At 43.7% G+C, this 15,511-nt stretch overlaps 2 protein-coding genes across 3 annotated transcripts; both read right to left on the bottom strand.

The window, feature by feature from the left end:
* Nucleotides 1–1,070: 1,070 nt before the first annotated feature.
* Nucleotides 1,071–7,858, bottom strand: LOC131881378 (uncharacterized transporter slc-17.2-like). Of its 2 annotated transcripts, XM_059228222.1 has the most exons (8): nt 7,529–7,858; nt 7,265–7,443; nt 3,621–3,856; nt 3,044–3,336; nt 2,763–2,895; nt 2,457–2,695; nt 1,966–2,092; nt 1,071–1,301 (listed from the first exon to the last, which is right to left on the bottom strand). In XM_059228222.1, exons 1-7 carry the CDS (start codon nt 7,718–7,720, stop codon nt 2,015–2,017), a joined length of 1,350 nt encoding a protein of 449 aa, XP_059084205.1. In that variant the 5' UTR covers nt 7,721–7,858; the 3' UTR covers nt 1,071–1,301; nt 1,966–2,014. The 2 variants fall into 2 exon arrangements, with proteins under 2 accessions (XP_059084205.1, XP_059084204.1); XM_059228221.1 differs by lacking the exon at nt 1,966–2,092.
* Nucleotides 7,859–8,406: 548 nt separating this feature from the next.
* LOC131881376 (transcription initiation factor TFIID subunit 1-like) lies at nt 8,407–15,424 on the bottom strand. The gene is made up of 10 exons (XM_059228219.1): nt 14,887–15,424; nt 14,353–14,800; nt 13,877–14,279; nt 13,545–13,803; nt 13,284–13,470; nt 13,004–13,216; nt 12,599–12,924; nt 11,645–12,530; nt 9,193–11,571; nt 8,407–8,927 (listed from the first exon to the last, which is right to left on the bottom strand). The coding sequence occupies exons 1-10, from the start codon at nt 15,205–15,207 to the stop codon at nt 8,458–8,460; spliced, it is 5,892 nt and encodes a 1,963-aa protein (XP_059084202.1). The 5' UTR covers nt 15,208–15,424; the 3' UTR covers nt 8,407–8,457.
* Nucleotides 15,425–15,511: the final 87 nt, after the last annotated feature.

The following is a 15,511-nucleotide window of genomic DNA, read 5'->3' as shown; positions in this document are numbered from 1 at the left end:
AATTTTGCCGACAGTTACTCCTTATATATCAAGTTTCTACTTTGTTGAAGAAGCCTCTATTTATCCATAAAAATAAATACCAGGAATAAGAGCAGTATGCAAGTTCTTGAGAGCAGATTGCAAGTTTGTCCAGGATAAACTCAACACCTCTTATTTTACGTTCGATATGTATAAATGTCGTGTATAAGCCTCAGATATCAAGGGGGGCCAAAATTCGAACTTCGTCCAATCCATACATGGGCACACCTTGGGTTAACCCAATTCAATATGTGGTGAGTGACTTGAACTAGTACGGAAATAACACGAATTCTACAGTTTGAAGTCATGGAGCCATTTGACGAGGAACTCTCTCAAAAAAGCTGAACAAAACTTGAATTCATAATAAAGACACGACCAAGAAATTTGGATTTCGAAAAGAAAGCAAGCAAAGTCCACATCATCCTTTGATCTAATCCTTATTGGTTGAAGGTAGGTGCGAAATAAAAGAGTTTAAAAACAAAAACATATTTCACATTTGTAACGGAATCATTGTCTATCGTGAGAAAACTGAGCAACAGTGAAAACTTTGAATCCCACTCACCACTGGATAGTGTTCCAAATATTTAAATTATGGACCAGTTCATTTTGATTGATGGGTGCAAGGGTCGAAGGGGTGAAACTCCCCCGCCCAACAAGGCAGGACAACTCATCGTTCAATTTCGTCAAAGGGAGTGTCGTGTCCGTGTCAAATTAGTTCTCCTTCGGTAAGTGAAATTTGCGTCTAAAAGTTGCTTGTGGGAACATGTCGAGAATCGAACTGGACGCCTTTCTCATTGAAGGACACTGCGCGAACCACGACACCAAGTCCCCTCTCCTCCCCCACAGACTGTTAATTATCAGCACACAGTTTGAATTCAAAACATCTGGGGAGAATGTTTGGCCTGCCTTACAAGTCGGCTACACTAGCTCCTGAAAAAGAGTCCCAGAGTTTAAAAATTCTCTAATCAAGATACGAGTATATTCTCAATAAGTTCTCTCCAGGTTACGTAGAGCACATCAGGACGATAAACAAAGGTGGCAACAAAGAAAAATTATTTTTTCGACACTTATTTATTCATTCATGTCCAACTTTTGTCAACATTTTATCGAATTGCTAATTTTCATGCTGTGGTCGGTTTTTGGTCTTGAGATGGCTTTGGTTTGACTGCTTCTATCACCCAAGACTGTAATTCTGCTGAGCCCAGCAGACCGTAAATAGTGGCTCCGAAGGCCTGAGCTCCAGCCACAATGTAAAAAACAGTTTTCCATTCTGAGGAGGTACCCTGTAATAAATCGATAAAAAAACACTTATACTTTTTTATTGAGCTTCCCATTCTTCAAAATGATTACGTAGACCAATTTGGTAAGGACATTTTTAGCCTTTAGGTGGTGATATCTCAAGTTAATACTTCCTGGCTGCCTTTTCAGGCGACAAAAACCACAGAAAGAAAGTAAGAATTATTCCATGAGATAGAATGGTCGGTTAAGGGACTTGCTTTTTATTTGCCAACGGGTGTCAGGAAATATTCTTCCTTTTTTGAACGTTTCATTTTTTCATGGCTACTAAATCATATGTAAATCAGACTTCCAGGTCTCTGCTCATCCTTCAAACATAAGGCCCTAGGGAGCTAAAATGCCTTTGAAATTTCTATTGGGATGTTCTGCATTCAGCCCAATGACATTTGGAAAGGACCTTGGAATTTTGCCCATAGGTCGTATGTTATGGGTGGAGTAGTGAATGGACATCTAGATCTTACTGGTTAATGCAGTAGTCTATGAATGAGGTAATCAAGAGCTTAAGAGAATTCTAAAGACCTGAAGAATGGCCGTCTAGAAAATGGCAAGATCAAGCACATATTTGAGGTACGAAAGTAAGCGGTGAAATGAAATTGACAAGAAAGCTTAAAGACATCGCATCAAAAGCACCGGTAAAAGATGAACATTTACCTCGACATGATTTCAAAGCTTCTGAGGCCGTCATTGACAAAGTGAAGCATCAAGGCTGTTGTTGTTTGTTTGTTACGGGGTCAAATGACAGCTCTCTCATTGTCACAGCCATCTGATGATGGGTATCCTAATGAAGAAATGTTCATGATTTAATTTGAATGCCTCAAAGAAGCTTGAATTTGACTGCACAAGGATCGAACCAAGGGTACGGGCACACTACTAATATCCAACGGCTGCTAGCCTCATTGCAGCCTCTTTCATTATCCTTTTTGCCCTTTATTTTCCCGTCTATTTTGTTGTTCAAGGGACTTGTTTCTTCATATGTTATAAAGCTTTTTGTTGCTACTCTAAGTGGATATCATATTCAGAAACACCTTTTTCCATCCTGCCTCTTTTTTTAACAAAGTATACCAATTTACACCAATATGTTAATCAGGAAATGGAAACAGTAAAACAATTTGAGTTTTCCCATAGACCTCCTGCTTACTTACGTTTGGAACAAAGTACGACAAGAACAAAGGAATAAGGAACCCTGCACACGTGGCGGCAGTGTTGGTGATGCCAAAGGCCACTCCAGCAAAAGGTCCAACCAAATCCATATGGGAGATATAGAACCCTCCAGTGATAGAGACTTGATGAAGTGTATTGATTAATGCAAAGATGGACATTTTTAACAGCTTATTGTCGACTTGGTTGGAACAAATCAAAAGGACGGCAAATGAACTTTGAGCTGAAATGTAACATCAGGATTGCTCCTGAATGACCTCTATATATAAACACAGATTTCAAAGCATTACCCGAACAAGTGAAGAGCTTTCTCATATGAGTGACCGTCAGCCAGTTTGATTTGATGATTTTTGCTGACAACAAGCCAATCACGGGCCCAATTATAACTGGGCCGACAAAAGTAAGGCCGCTTAAAATTCCGTTCTGAAATATAAGTGAATTAGTGCGACTCCGCTCTATGAATTCGTCAAATAAAGAGAATACGAACCATTATCAAAAATTGTCAGAAGGCCAAGTGAAATTCTAAAATGTCCCGAAGATGAAGTGTAATTGAGGAAGGAATCGAATTTACCTGAATTGGTCCCAAATCGAATATCTCGTTGATAAAAAAGGGTAAGCTCAAAGACATTAAATAAAATCCGAAAGCTGAACAAAAGTGGGTCACGGCCAAGGTCAGAAAGGGTATCGACGAGAAAAGTTTCAGCCAAGGAACCTGGGGATGAGAACTTTGTCCCTGTTGGTTTTGGCTCTTGCAAGAATACTTCTGCAAGTAAGTTTGTTCCTCCTGAGAAATGAATTTGTTCTCCTCGGGAGAATTACTACCCAAGAAAAAGAAAACCGCTGTCCACACGATGCAAAGGATGCCTGAAACATAAAGGACGATGAATGAAATCAATAGCAAGCAATGATCTCCAGGGGTAACCTGCCAGGGGGAACACCCGAAAGCACTATGACCATAGGAGCCATGTGAAGTGCCCACCTCGAAATGGACAAGGACCCGTTAGAGAGCATGATATTCTGAAAATAATCAGCATGGTCTCTTTCGCAGCACTTCTGAGCATGGACATATGAAGTTCTGTTTTAAGATTGTTTTCTCAAAGCAGTTCCTGCAAACCTGTTCAAATTGCCTCAGTTGACTTAAGCTTTACCTGGGATGTAGAAGATCATTGGCCACCCACCGTCTACCCCACTCAAACAAAGTGAACCGGCAATTGCGGGAGTGAGCACATTTGAAAGTACTAATCCAGACATGACTACAGCCATCAAAAAGGTCCTTTCGGCGGGTGAACCCCATCCTGGGATCAAACTGTAGGCCGTGGGTAGTATGGCTCCTTGGAAGCAACCTTGTAGAAATCGAATCCCCATTACTATCTTTGGGTCAACTCTAATGGAAAAAATGAACGAAAACGTTAAAAGCACCATCACGCCCTCGATAGTCCCTCCTTAGACACTCATAGATAGACACTCATACTAAGAAGTTTTCTCCTCTTTCGGTCTTAAATTCCGTCATTTGGGCTTCGTCCCAGTTATTTTTTTATTCATTAGTATGCTTTTTGATCCAACCTCGCACGGCGCTGTCACTTTCGGTATGGGCCCCTAACAAGCCTGATGTAAGTTAGCACTCGTAATGTTCAACTGGCTCCCCTCTACGTAATACTATCAGGGTATGATAGTATGATGGGAGTTCATTACTTGGTAGCTTTTGATTCAGACTTAAACAATTCTTTAAATGCAATTCCGGATGAATTCAAGTACAGCGCATGGAACACTGAACGGTGGGCAATTCAATGATATGTGGAAAGCCTGACCAAAACGGTTAAAATTTGTAAAGTCTTGCATTTGAATTAAACTAGCAATTGTGACTAAAATCACATACGTGTTGTTAAAAACTAATATTTAAGGTGTCCCAAATCCTTTGCCACATTAAAAGCGGATCAAGATCACACCTATTTTTACTCTTCAATTTCAACTTTCATGACATCCTTTTTTGAACATGTAGTCCCCAACATTACGAAACATACCTCTACACAGTTATGGATAAAATTTAGCTTTGAAAATGTTAGTTTTCACTTCATTTTTTTACGTTTAACTCCTGTCATTATTAGTATCTCCGAAATGCTCTGACCAAGAAATATGTCACTTTACATGTTGGAGTATCTGTAAGGACATTTAGCAAGTATGAACGCGGTAAAAGATAAATTAGCCCCCTGAAGACCACCTATGATTTGCAGACTTCAGGATCGATCGTCAAGAAGACATTCTGGTTATAATTGTAAAGAAACACGCAACTAGAAGTCTTGGCATTTGAGCAAAATCTTTTTATTTGTCGTGGGCACCAACGTGGATCGTAAAGAAGACACAATGATCAAGCAGCCTCATCAAGTTTCCACAGAAATACCCAAATTCATTTTGGCAATGTTCTTACTTAGAAATGTTAAGGAGCAACTTTGTTCCATTGCTTTATTATAATCTAGCCCTTACATTCCTAAAAGCATTATAAAAGCTTAAATTTTCAAAAGCCTAGTTAATGAAAATTGGGAGCACACTCAGTTAGCATTTTGTTTCTTTTGCAGACTTCCTTACTGCCACCAGGAATGGAATTCCTAACAGCTCGTGTTTTGCCTAACTCTTATTCTTTTATATATTATTTGATCGACCAACGAATTCAAGTTTATGGATCTGGCTCGCCCTTGAACATAGGGTTGATCAAAAATTTTAGGCAAAAACTTGTCCAAGTCTGACTTTAATCATGTTACTGGATCAACGCCTATATACGCCTTACGAATATTTGAAGGCGGAAAATAGAACAATGAAGGAGCCCGAGAAAGAAGAGAGTTGGACTTCATTGTTTTAACTAGCCTGGATTCTCGAGGGCTTGGAGGTGCTCTCACAAAATTCGATGTAACTAAGAACCGGTATATCAGACTAAACCATCAATTTTAAGAAAGTGCGTAGTAGCGGTCACAATTTTTTTGTATTAGGTTAAAAATTACTTGGAAGGGCCATTTGAATTGGTCGATAGGTCGTGTCACGGACTTCTAGAGATATGGACTGCAAACGGAAGCAAAAATATCCTATCTCCTAAACCGCTCATCTTATTCCAAATAAGCACTTCATACGACCAACATCTTGTTGAATAGATGAATTCAGCCAAGTTTGAGCCTAAACCTATGCTTAGGGAACTCAGGAGACATGTTCAAAGTTATGTAGTAAACACTACATAAAATTTGAATTTTCGGCCTGCTCTTGGTCAGCTACATAAGCTTTTGACAACTGTAGGATTTTCCATATCTCGAATTGTGAACGCTCGATGTCTTTGTACTATACTCTACCTTCCATCTCATTCTTCCACTTTCCATGTCTCTCAGCTGACATAAAAGCTCACTTGTGTTCTGACTTGTAAATTGGAAACGTCTCCGTCAATTCGTGTTCCCACTTCTTTCCGGATACAACAACAACAACATAACTTTGAAACGATGGACTTTGCATGTAAATGATAAAAAAAATGACCTAACGTTAATTGAAGAGATCTACGTTTCTTATCTTATTACTTTGATTCGAAAAGTGGCTCAGAATGGCTATGACCAAGAGCAGGCCGATTTGCCGGGAAGCTCGTTCGCAGTCCATATTTCTAGAAGTCCGTGGTCGTGTATAGGGTGGCACAATACATGGGCATCTAGATAGTTCTGATATTGTTTTTGGCATGCATATTTTTTATATACGTAAGAATTCCATAAAGCAATAAAAAGTCCAAAAAAACAAAGTTCTTCCTTACTGCAGTCACGCGGTTTTGCTGTCACGCAAAAAAGCTAAATTGGTTTTAAAAGTTTCCTTGGAACTTTTCATTTTACTAAAATTCAGAATTACGGGGTGGGGTTAATATCTCTGAAAACTCGTCCCTGGCATAATAACGAATTCGCAACAGATCCTGGTTTGGGTAGTAACGAACTCTCTTGAGCAACACAAACTTCTTTTCCCCTATATCCGTACAAAATTAATAAAAACGTACAATACTACCAATTGTGTTTGGATGTGTTCATAAATCTTGAGATTTAAGTTCTTACAAGAAGAATGCTCAGCATTGACAAGGGAACAAGGAAACAAAGTGCACAGATGTCAGAAGCTTTGTTGATAAAGTTGGAACTCAAAGTCACGCTTCCAGAATTTCACAATGACGTTTCCTGCTGAAGGAGAACAATTAAGGAACGCCTTGGATTTAAATCTCATTATGAGTATGTAGTCCATCATTGAAACTGACATCAACAATACAAAACCCTCTATTGCTACTTAAGGTCTGGAAAGGAAACTAAGGCGTATTTTGGAGGAATGTTTTTAATTTCTTTCTAAGAATGCCAGAGATGATCGGTCATATCATGTGATCCGATCTCAAGGGGGTATGATAGTAGATCATTGAAAAACATATATCGACTTCTTATCTGTTTTAGTACATTTGTAAGGACCCAAAACATGTTTTGGGACCCCTTATACAATGGAAATGTGAAGGGATAAAACATGCATCAAATCAATTATTCCTGGAATGAAAAAGGCCCTTGACGAGCCTGGAATCGAACTGGGTGAGCTTAATGAAGAATGACTACTCTAACAATACGCTGCGACAACTAGCCATTATGTTGGGCAATTGTTCAAGAAGTTTAGAGGAATTCTGTCAGAATCAAGAAGGTTTTTAAGTAAATCTCCCAAATCTGTTTGGTATTTTAATCGAAAAGCTTACGCTAGTGAGATGATGACGAGAATCGTAAGATCACTCTTCAAAAAGATATGTCATACGAACCTGGCTGCCATGGGTATGAGAACGCTAGTGATTCCCAAGCCCAACATGGACGCAACCATCGTGATCTTGCCACCGAATCGATCAGATACCCATCCTCCAACCACTTGTGTCAATATGTATCCATAGAAAAAGGTGCCCAACAGATGGGATTGGGTGGATCTGTCCCAATCAAACTCTCCCTGAAATTGGGCACAATTCTTCTACTATAGCTTGACCTAATAATGCGAATGAGAGCCAAACATGGTGTCATTGAATAGAACGCACCTTCAAGAGAACGGTTGATGTGGTTGTGCCATTTCCATCGCGGTCAACTGGTTTACCTGAGCCATTCATGCATACCAAGGCCATGGAGAAACCAAATCGAAGGTTAAAGAGCAAGAAGAAGCTAATACCACATATGAAAGCAATCAACAGTCGAAACGAGCACATTAGACGAGGCGATTTTTCAGACTCCATTTTGTCCTGATAGCGACAATTGCTTCAAGCCGGACAAAGAGACGACTGCTTGTCTTAGATTTTGCCCAACCACTGAATGATATGAATGGAACGACGACATCTGATCCAATGAAGAGTACATGACTGTACAGTAGGAGTAGGTCTGAATGCATCGCATTGGAATTTTTGCCTATCTCGTTATTAGGCACGTATCAATTCAGATCATGGAAATGCTCCAACATGCGTTCGTGTTTAAATCGGAATAAAATCCATGCAGGTAAATTTCTGTCATTTTTTCATCACCATAACGAAGAGATTCAAGAACAAGTAAAAGGATCTCAACCCAACCCTAACAGGTTGATATTCCGTTGGCTAATTTTTAAGGTTTTCGACATTGGTTAAAAAAGCAATCATAAAAACTTCAATACGATCATTGTCGTGAAATTCCCCATCCTCTCGGATTTTGTACTCTTTGCTTTGAAACTATTGGTTAGCTTGGGGTTTGGGTATCGAGATAGCTTTTTCCTTTAAAATTTCAATTGAATTTCCCTGTCACAATTTAATCCCCACGTACTAAAATACTTTCCGTTTCGATCATTTATCTCTATTCCTTAAAAAAATATGAAGCGAATACTCGACCCTACCATAACTCATTCGGAGTTGAGATCTCGACTTCACATTAGGGTTATGGCAATCAGAATATTAGCCGCGGCACAAGCTAGAATATTATTATTTTAAGATATACAAAGTGTTCCATGTCAAAACCAAATGCCATCCTCATCGGGAGGAGGTGGTTCGGGAATAAGGGAAGGAGCAGGTGGAGCCACTACCGTCTTGTCGTCCAAATTTTGAGGAGCATCTCCACTTTCTTCGTCATCATCGTCGGATTCATCTGTGATATTTAGGTCATCGTTGATTACATCCACAGCCGGTTGTTGTTGAAGCTGTTGCTCTTCTTGAAGATGACCGAGGTCAATGGCTTCATGCACTTCATCTGGCATGGTGATGGTGGCTTCAACCACACCTTCGCCTTCCTGAACCAAAATCGGCTGTTGTTGCTGCTCCATTGCCTCCACGGGTTGCGGGGCTCCCAAATTGTGTAAGAAATCAGTTGGATCGTAGTTCTCGTCAACGGGTTCCTCCTCTTGATAGACAATATTGGGCGCTTCGATTTGAACAGCGGGACGACCGTCACCAGCCTGAATTTCCTGGTAATATCCCATAGAGCCTAAAAATCGATTCAAAGGATTGATTACGATTTTTGCAGAGTCAAGCAAATGCTTTTACTGATCAATCACTCAAGGATGATAAAATCGTGCGTCCAGATTTCAAATGACCTAAAACCAGACGTGAACTGCCTAACTTTAGCCTTACAAAAACCAATCGATTGTCAAGTCTGATTCTTTTTCAAAATAAAAAAATGTTAAAATTACAGCGCCAAATTGTGCATGTTTTTTACAACTAAGCTCCAAGAAATTGAACTAAATACTTACCCAAGTTTACAACATCTACTTCTTGGTCCTGGTGCTGTATATTGGAATCGAGAGTGACAGTAACGGAACCTTCCTCGCCCTCCACAGGTTCCCAATCGTCGTCTTCCATATCGTCCTCGTCACTAGAATACTGAAGGTCCTTCTCCAAGTTCACGTTTGCGTCTTCATCGTCGTCATCGTCGTCATCAAGATTGGGCGATCGAGCATCCTCGCTAATGAACTCCGAAGACAGGGGCATTTTCTTCTTGCGTGGTCGACCTCGCTTTTTCTTCACTGGCATGTCATCCATGGTCGTGGATTCGAGATCAGCGTTCTCCAAGGCTCGTGCTTGGGTGTCACGGATCCGGTCTTCGAGTTGAGATATGTGCTCCGAGAAAGAGTTCAGGAACTCTTGAGAGATTTCCAGGAGTTTATTGGCTTTCTTCGTGTACTCGGAATCAGGTCCGTTGAACTCGAGGCTGTTATTGAAGATAAGTCCAATGTCGTGGAGGAACTCTCGGCTGGAATGGTAGGTGTGCTTAGCCACCTTCTTCGAAATGGTCTCCAAATCCATGGGATGCTTGATTTTGTCGTAGTAGTGTTTCATAGCTTTTCGATTGACGGGTTTGACGAAAGGCCACGACTCCGGCAAAACCTTGAGTTTCTCCTCTAAGAGCTGAGTGAATATGTAGGAGAGACTCACTTGATCATCATCGTCTAACAAAGGATTGATGGCTTTTTCAAGCTTTTGAAGTTTTTCCTCATTTTCGGAGAACTTATTGATGACCACATCAAAGAGTCGTTTGGCGTTTATGGTATGAATGTCTTGCTCGCCGTTATAAATGCGGGAATTGTCCACGATTTGGCTCATATCACCTAAAAATTCCTCTCGACTATGATACTTTTTCCGTTGAATGCTTTCTCGAATGGTGGCCAAATCCATGGGGATTTTGATTTTGTCCAAGTAGTCAATAACCTTTTTGGTGTTCACAGGCTGCAAAAATTGGAGGGCCTCATCCATAACGCGCAATTCGCTATGAAGACTCTCTAAAAACGAGGCGAGAGACACGACCGGATCGGTTCGTCGTCTCTTCACGGGTTTATAGTTCTTGTTGGTCAAGTAATCGCAATGCTCTACTGTGCCGGCACGACGTCGTCGACCTCCCTTCAAGGTTTGCTTGGGAACTTTCAGAATCATCGTCTTCTTTCGGATTTCATCTGCATGTTTCAAAACTTTGCCAGACAGCTTCATTTTCGTCCCGTCTACATTTATTAGAGATTCTTCGGCAGTCTCTTCCATGTAGATTTCTTTCTCCAATTCTTCTTCATCTCTTTCAGTCATAGCCACATTAATAGGTCCATCGAATTCGCCCCCAACAAACTTTGGACAAGCTTTGTTGGTTCGCATATGACCTTTGGCACCACAGGCACCACATCGTAGTTTCAAGTCGGGCTTGGCCTTTGTCTTACGCTTTGATGATTTGGTGAGCCCAAGGCGCTCTCGCTCTTGGTTCCGTTTGATCCTCCTAAGTTGTTCTTGGAGTCTGCGCTTCTCCTTTTTCATCTCTTCCTTGGCAGAGTCGTCCAGAGTGGCAAACTGTTTGATGTAAGCATCATCCTTGGTTTGCCTAATCCTGACATAGGTCTCCACCACCATGGGCTTCCGAACGATTTCTGTTCGAGTGTATTCTTTGCCCGATTGGTTCTTGAAAACGCGCGTGATCCTCAGGAATTTGGTTGGACCTTGACTACTATTGCTGTGTTCATCGTCGTCTTTCTTCCGCTTATTAGACTGGGGCGTGCTATCAAGGCGATCCTCGTCCATCATCATTTTCAGTTTGCGCCTCTCGATCTCTTCCCGCTCACGGTTTAGCTGGGAACTGGTCTTCTTATTGGACAGGAGATTTTCCATGTTCTTTCCCATTTCGAACAAGTCATCGTCATTAACTTCCTCCTCTTCCGAGGATTCACTTTCATCGGAGGAGAGGACTTCATTCGAAGCCAGAACGCGATTTTGCGTTTCAAAGATCCGCTGACAGTCCTCGCGATATCTTTCTTGGTGCTCAGCGATGGAAAATCGATTTCCTCGGCTGAATTTGTGGTCCCCATCCTCTCCAGCTTTGACTTTTTCCGTGGAGAGAGTTCGCACCACGTCGATGACTTCCCAACGACTGAGCTTCTTTATTTCGTCTTCGGGGACGCCATTCTTACGCAAAATGTTCCTTGCGTCTTTCAGTGGTAGCTTCCTGAGATCGGCATCAGTTCCCGTGACTGTTCGTTTGGGGGCTTGTTCCACTTCTTCTTTATTGGTGGGTTTATTGGGAATTCGCACATATGAAAAGCCTTCCCGGGCAGGACCTGTTGGATCTGCTGGCCCCGTCAATTGCAGCAAGCATTTGCCTACAAAACAAAGATTACTCAACAAATATTGCAACAAAAACTCTCAATATACCGTCGTAATGAGTCAACTCACCTTTCATGGCTAAAATGTAGGCTCTGGTGGTGTTCCAAGGGGCAACTTTGACTTCATCGTCCATTTTCATGGCGGTCTCTTCGTCGTCATCGTCCTGTTGGGCCAATAGTGATTTCTCTCCATATCCGGCGTCCCTAAGTCTCTGCTCAGCTGCAATCATCGAGAAGAAGGCACAGCATTGCTCAGGTGTGACCATGGCTCGCATCTCCTCCTCAGACGGTAATCGGAAGTTGGGCTTGATAACCCACCAATTGGAGTCATGACCCGTGCGATGGAACTGGGAACAAGGTTTGAGCCGTTTACGAATACTGCTTTCGGAATGGGCGGGAAAAGCTCGTTTGATCTCGTCCATTTTGATCCGCTTGGGATTGTCTGGAGACCTCCAGAAGAGCCGATAGATGAACACTTGTAGAAAGTCCCTGGCAAAATTATTCGCTTTTTTCGAATTTGGGCCAGGCACTTCATACAAGGGACACTCTTGCCCGGCACAGAAAATGGTATCAATCTCTCGAATTGAGTATTCGTTTCGAGTTCGGATCACCACGAAATCGGTGGTGGGCATTTTGTGCTCGTATATGGGCGTTCGGTATAAATTATTTTCGAAGGTCTGGACAACTTGACCGGGCACCATTTGTCCTAAGAATGGGCTGGTGTGTGCGGGTACGAGTTCACCGTATTTGGGTTTGTTCGACGGTGCGTCGCTACCCGGTTTTCGCTTGTAGTAGTTCTTAATCTTGGTGGCCATGCCTACTAAATTGAGCAGTGGCGGATGTTCCTCCATGTATTCCACTAAGATCAATTCACCATCTCGTCCGCTGAGGTCTTCGGGGGTCCTCATGAAGAAGATTTCTCCTCCACCCGCTGCTTGTCTTTCCGCTTCTCGTGCCTACAGAAAGCAATAGTACTGATCTCATGGGACACCTTTTTCAGGTACTTTTTCCTAGAATTACATACCCTGGCTTTCTTTTTGATGTGTTTGGTCAAAGGATTCACGCCCACAAAGTTGTTGTAATTGGCTAATGGGCCATGAGAAAACCGTTTGAGAGGCCATCGATGGAACTGCTTGAGCTTGATGGGACCAATGTGGGTCGGCACGAATGGAGCAGATAATTCCACCACTGGGGTTCCATGCTGGAGTAAGGTTCCCCCGGGAGCCACTTTAATCATAGACTCTTGGGCCTTCACTTGGTAGAACTCGTCGTTGGAGATGTTAAACGGATCTTTGTTGTCGACTTTGGGCGGGGGAGGTGGGCTCTCCTCTTCGATCACACTAATGATACCTGCGTAACAGAATGAAAAATGGCAATTCAAGAGTGGGCCCCTCTCAGTAACTTTTCTAAGGGAAAGAGAGAGACGTACCTGATCGATTCAGCAACATTCTCGATTTCTTAACGTGCTTTTGAATGATCTTGACTTTTCTCACGGGTTGATCTGAGGGGAGAGTCGAAGGGTCGATGTCATCTGGGATGCCCAAGATAATGTTGTCATCGTTGGGATCCAAGGACACCATTTTCGGTTTGAGTTTTTTAGGCACATCCTCGGTGTCCCAAATCACTTCGTCCTCCCAACGGCCTATCTCAAGAACAATTGAAGTTGTGACAACTATCCCCACATCAAACCTGAGGCTTTGCATTTTTACCGTAAGCCAATTCCTCGTTCTCGACCGGGAAGATGGAGTAGAAAATATCGTCGCCATTCTCGGGTTTTTTGATGGTCTGAAGTTTGATACCCGGTAGACCGCCACCTTTGCCCGGTTGGCTGAAAGACCCGGCCGTTCGATTGCCGCCCGTCGGCACCCAACCGGCCATATTGGTTTTGGAATTAAGCTGTGGCAGTACCTATAAACGTGCACAACCATCAACCCTTTTAAAGAGAGGCCCACGCCTGGAGAGTATCTCACCTTGTGACGAATATCGTCGCCGTTCCAGACCACGTCTTCCTCCCAATTGGTTTGGGTTACCATTAAGAACGCGTCATCCGGAAACTCGATCTTGGCACGTTTTTGACTCGGTGCGTCCATCTCGTTCTCTTTATTCGACTCGAGCCTTTCTCGCTTGACTTTGGTGTCGGGCATGACATCGTCATCCATGTGTTCTAGCGCCGTCTTTAAACCATAATCGTAATCTTCCACATTATCCGGTACTCCTAGGATGTCGTACCTGAAATTAAGTTACCGTGTAGTCGACATTTGTGTGGCGTGACCCAAGCAAGAGTTTTGACAACACAACCTACCAATATTGAGCCGGTCCCCAACGCCAATCCGTGGCTTTAGGGCCTTTGCTTTCTTTTTCTCTGCCTTCGGCCGCGTCCTCTTCCGACGAGTTTTCCTCCTTGGGTCTATGAAAGCGGACGGCATCGTCCTCCTCGTAGAGATTGGCATCTTCGGCGTAGGGCGTGTAGTCGAATTGCCAAGTTCGAAAGGTGTGAGGGTCGTCCGCGCTCGTGGCTCCACCCGGTCCGCCGTCGACCTCGTCTTCGCCGGAGGGACCGGAGTTCTCGGGCAACCGTTTCTTGGCTTTTTTCTTGAGATGTTTCCATGGACGAGGCAAGTGCGACTCCTTGATGGGAAAAAGACGCGAAAACCGTAGGACTTGCCCGTGTCGAAACTCGGGAAACAACTCTTGGACATCCACATCTGTTGAGAGTCATTGAACCAATGTGAAATAAAAATCAGTTCGTCAGCCGTGGGGGGTAAAATGAGCACTCACCTTTGTATTTGGCCGGGAGCATACTGGCTAAAGGTCGATGATCGCGTTTCACGGGGGGTGCCTCAACCTTGATGGACGGCTCCGACGCGGGTTTCGGAATGTCCACCGGAGGAGGCATCAATTGGCCCGAATCATCGACCGCCGCCACTGCCGATGAGGACGGCGATGGGGCGGGATCTTCTTCCTCCGCCTTGACCTCGCGCTTCATTTCCAGCTTCGGATCTTGGGGACGGTCGGGTTTAATTTCCACCTTCACGTTGGGATCGGGCGTGTGGGCCGAGACGCTGGCTGTGTCGGGGGTGATGGCCGTGGCCGTGGCCGGAGTCTGTTCATCCTCGCTGGAATCAGATTCATCCGAAAGAGCCTCGTCCATGGACTCGAAATCTTGGGCATTGGGGTCTTTGGACACGCCATCGTACTCTTCTTCTTGTTCCTTGTCTGGGTGGGCCTATCCTCATGAATCAATGAATGAATAATGCCATCCAGGCCTGTCCATATGTCATGTTGAACTAACTAACCGTCCATGGAACTTACCCCGGATGCGGTCGAGGCCGACTCGTCGTCGGGATCAGGGTGTAGGTCGTGTTCTTCCACCAATTCGGCCGCCCCTCGCCCGCCCAACAATTGCTCCAGTCCGGCTAACTTGGCGCTGGAATCCGCGTCCAACACATCGCTGCCCGTGAGCTGCCCTTGGGCGTCGATGTTGCCGAAGACCAGGCCCATGAGCGACAGACCCGCACCACTGGCTGGGCGGCGGGTTGAGGCGGAGCCCCCCTCGGATGGGCCGTCTTCGTTGTCTTCTTCTTCGTCATCGTTGAAACGGGTATCATCCTCGGAGTCGGAGGACGAGGCCATGGTGCTGGCTGGCTGGTTGACCTGTCTAGTCCGTTGGGACGGGGCGGATTCGGGCTCTGCTTCAGGAGACAGACCGAACGAGTCACTCAATCACTCACACTGTCCGCTTGCATGAGAATAAGAGGATGGATGGATGGATGGATAGGCGGGCTACCACCATCCCACATTCAGATGTGGTGTGCGAATGTAGCTATGACTCACTCCGTCGTTGTTGATGTTTTTCTTCGGTTGAAATACCTTCAAACGGGCTTTTAGAGTCCGATTTTGGTACTTTAGTTGCGTGATTACAAAAATATGGCACTGC

This window comes from Tigriopus californicus, chromosome 5 (assembly GCF_007210705.1).
Source record: "Tigriopus californicus strain San Diego chromosome 5, Tcal_SD_v2.1, whole genome shotgun sequence".
Taxonomy (NCBI): domain Eukaryota; kingdom Metazoa; phylum Arthropoda; class Copepoda; order Harpacticoida; family Harpacticidae; genus Tigriopus; species Tigriopus californicus.
Note: the sequence above shows the minus strand (reverse complement) of the source record. Positions and strands in the feature narration are given on the sequence as shown.

Coding starts and splice junctions, on each gene's coding strand:
- LOC131881378 (XM_059228221.1), bottom strand. CDS start 7,720: ATGGAGTCTGAAAAATCGCCTCGTCTAATGTGCTCGTTTCGACTGTTG. Junction 3,857..7,264: donor CTCATACCCATGGCAGCCAG/GTTCGTATGACA, acceptor TTTTTCCATTAG/AGTTGACCCAAAGATAGTAA. Junction 2,896..3,043: donor TCGATTTGGGACCAATTCAG/GTAAATTCGATT, acceptor CTTATATTTCAG/AACGGAATTTTAAGCGGCCT.
- LOC131881376 (XM_059228219.1), bottom strand. CDS start 15,207: ATGGCCTCGTCCTCCGACTCCGAGGATGATACCCGTTTCAACGATGAC. Junction 13,471..13,544: donor GCGACGATATTCGTCACAAG/GTGAGATACTCT, acceptor GTACTGCCACAG/CTTAATTCCAAAACCAATAT. Junction 12,531..12,598: donor ACATCAAAAAGAAAGCCAGG/GTATGTAATTCT, acceptor TGCTTTCTGTAG/GCACGAGAAGCGGAAAGACA.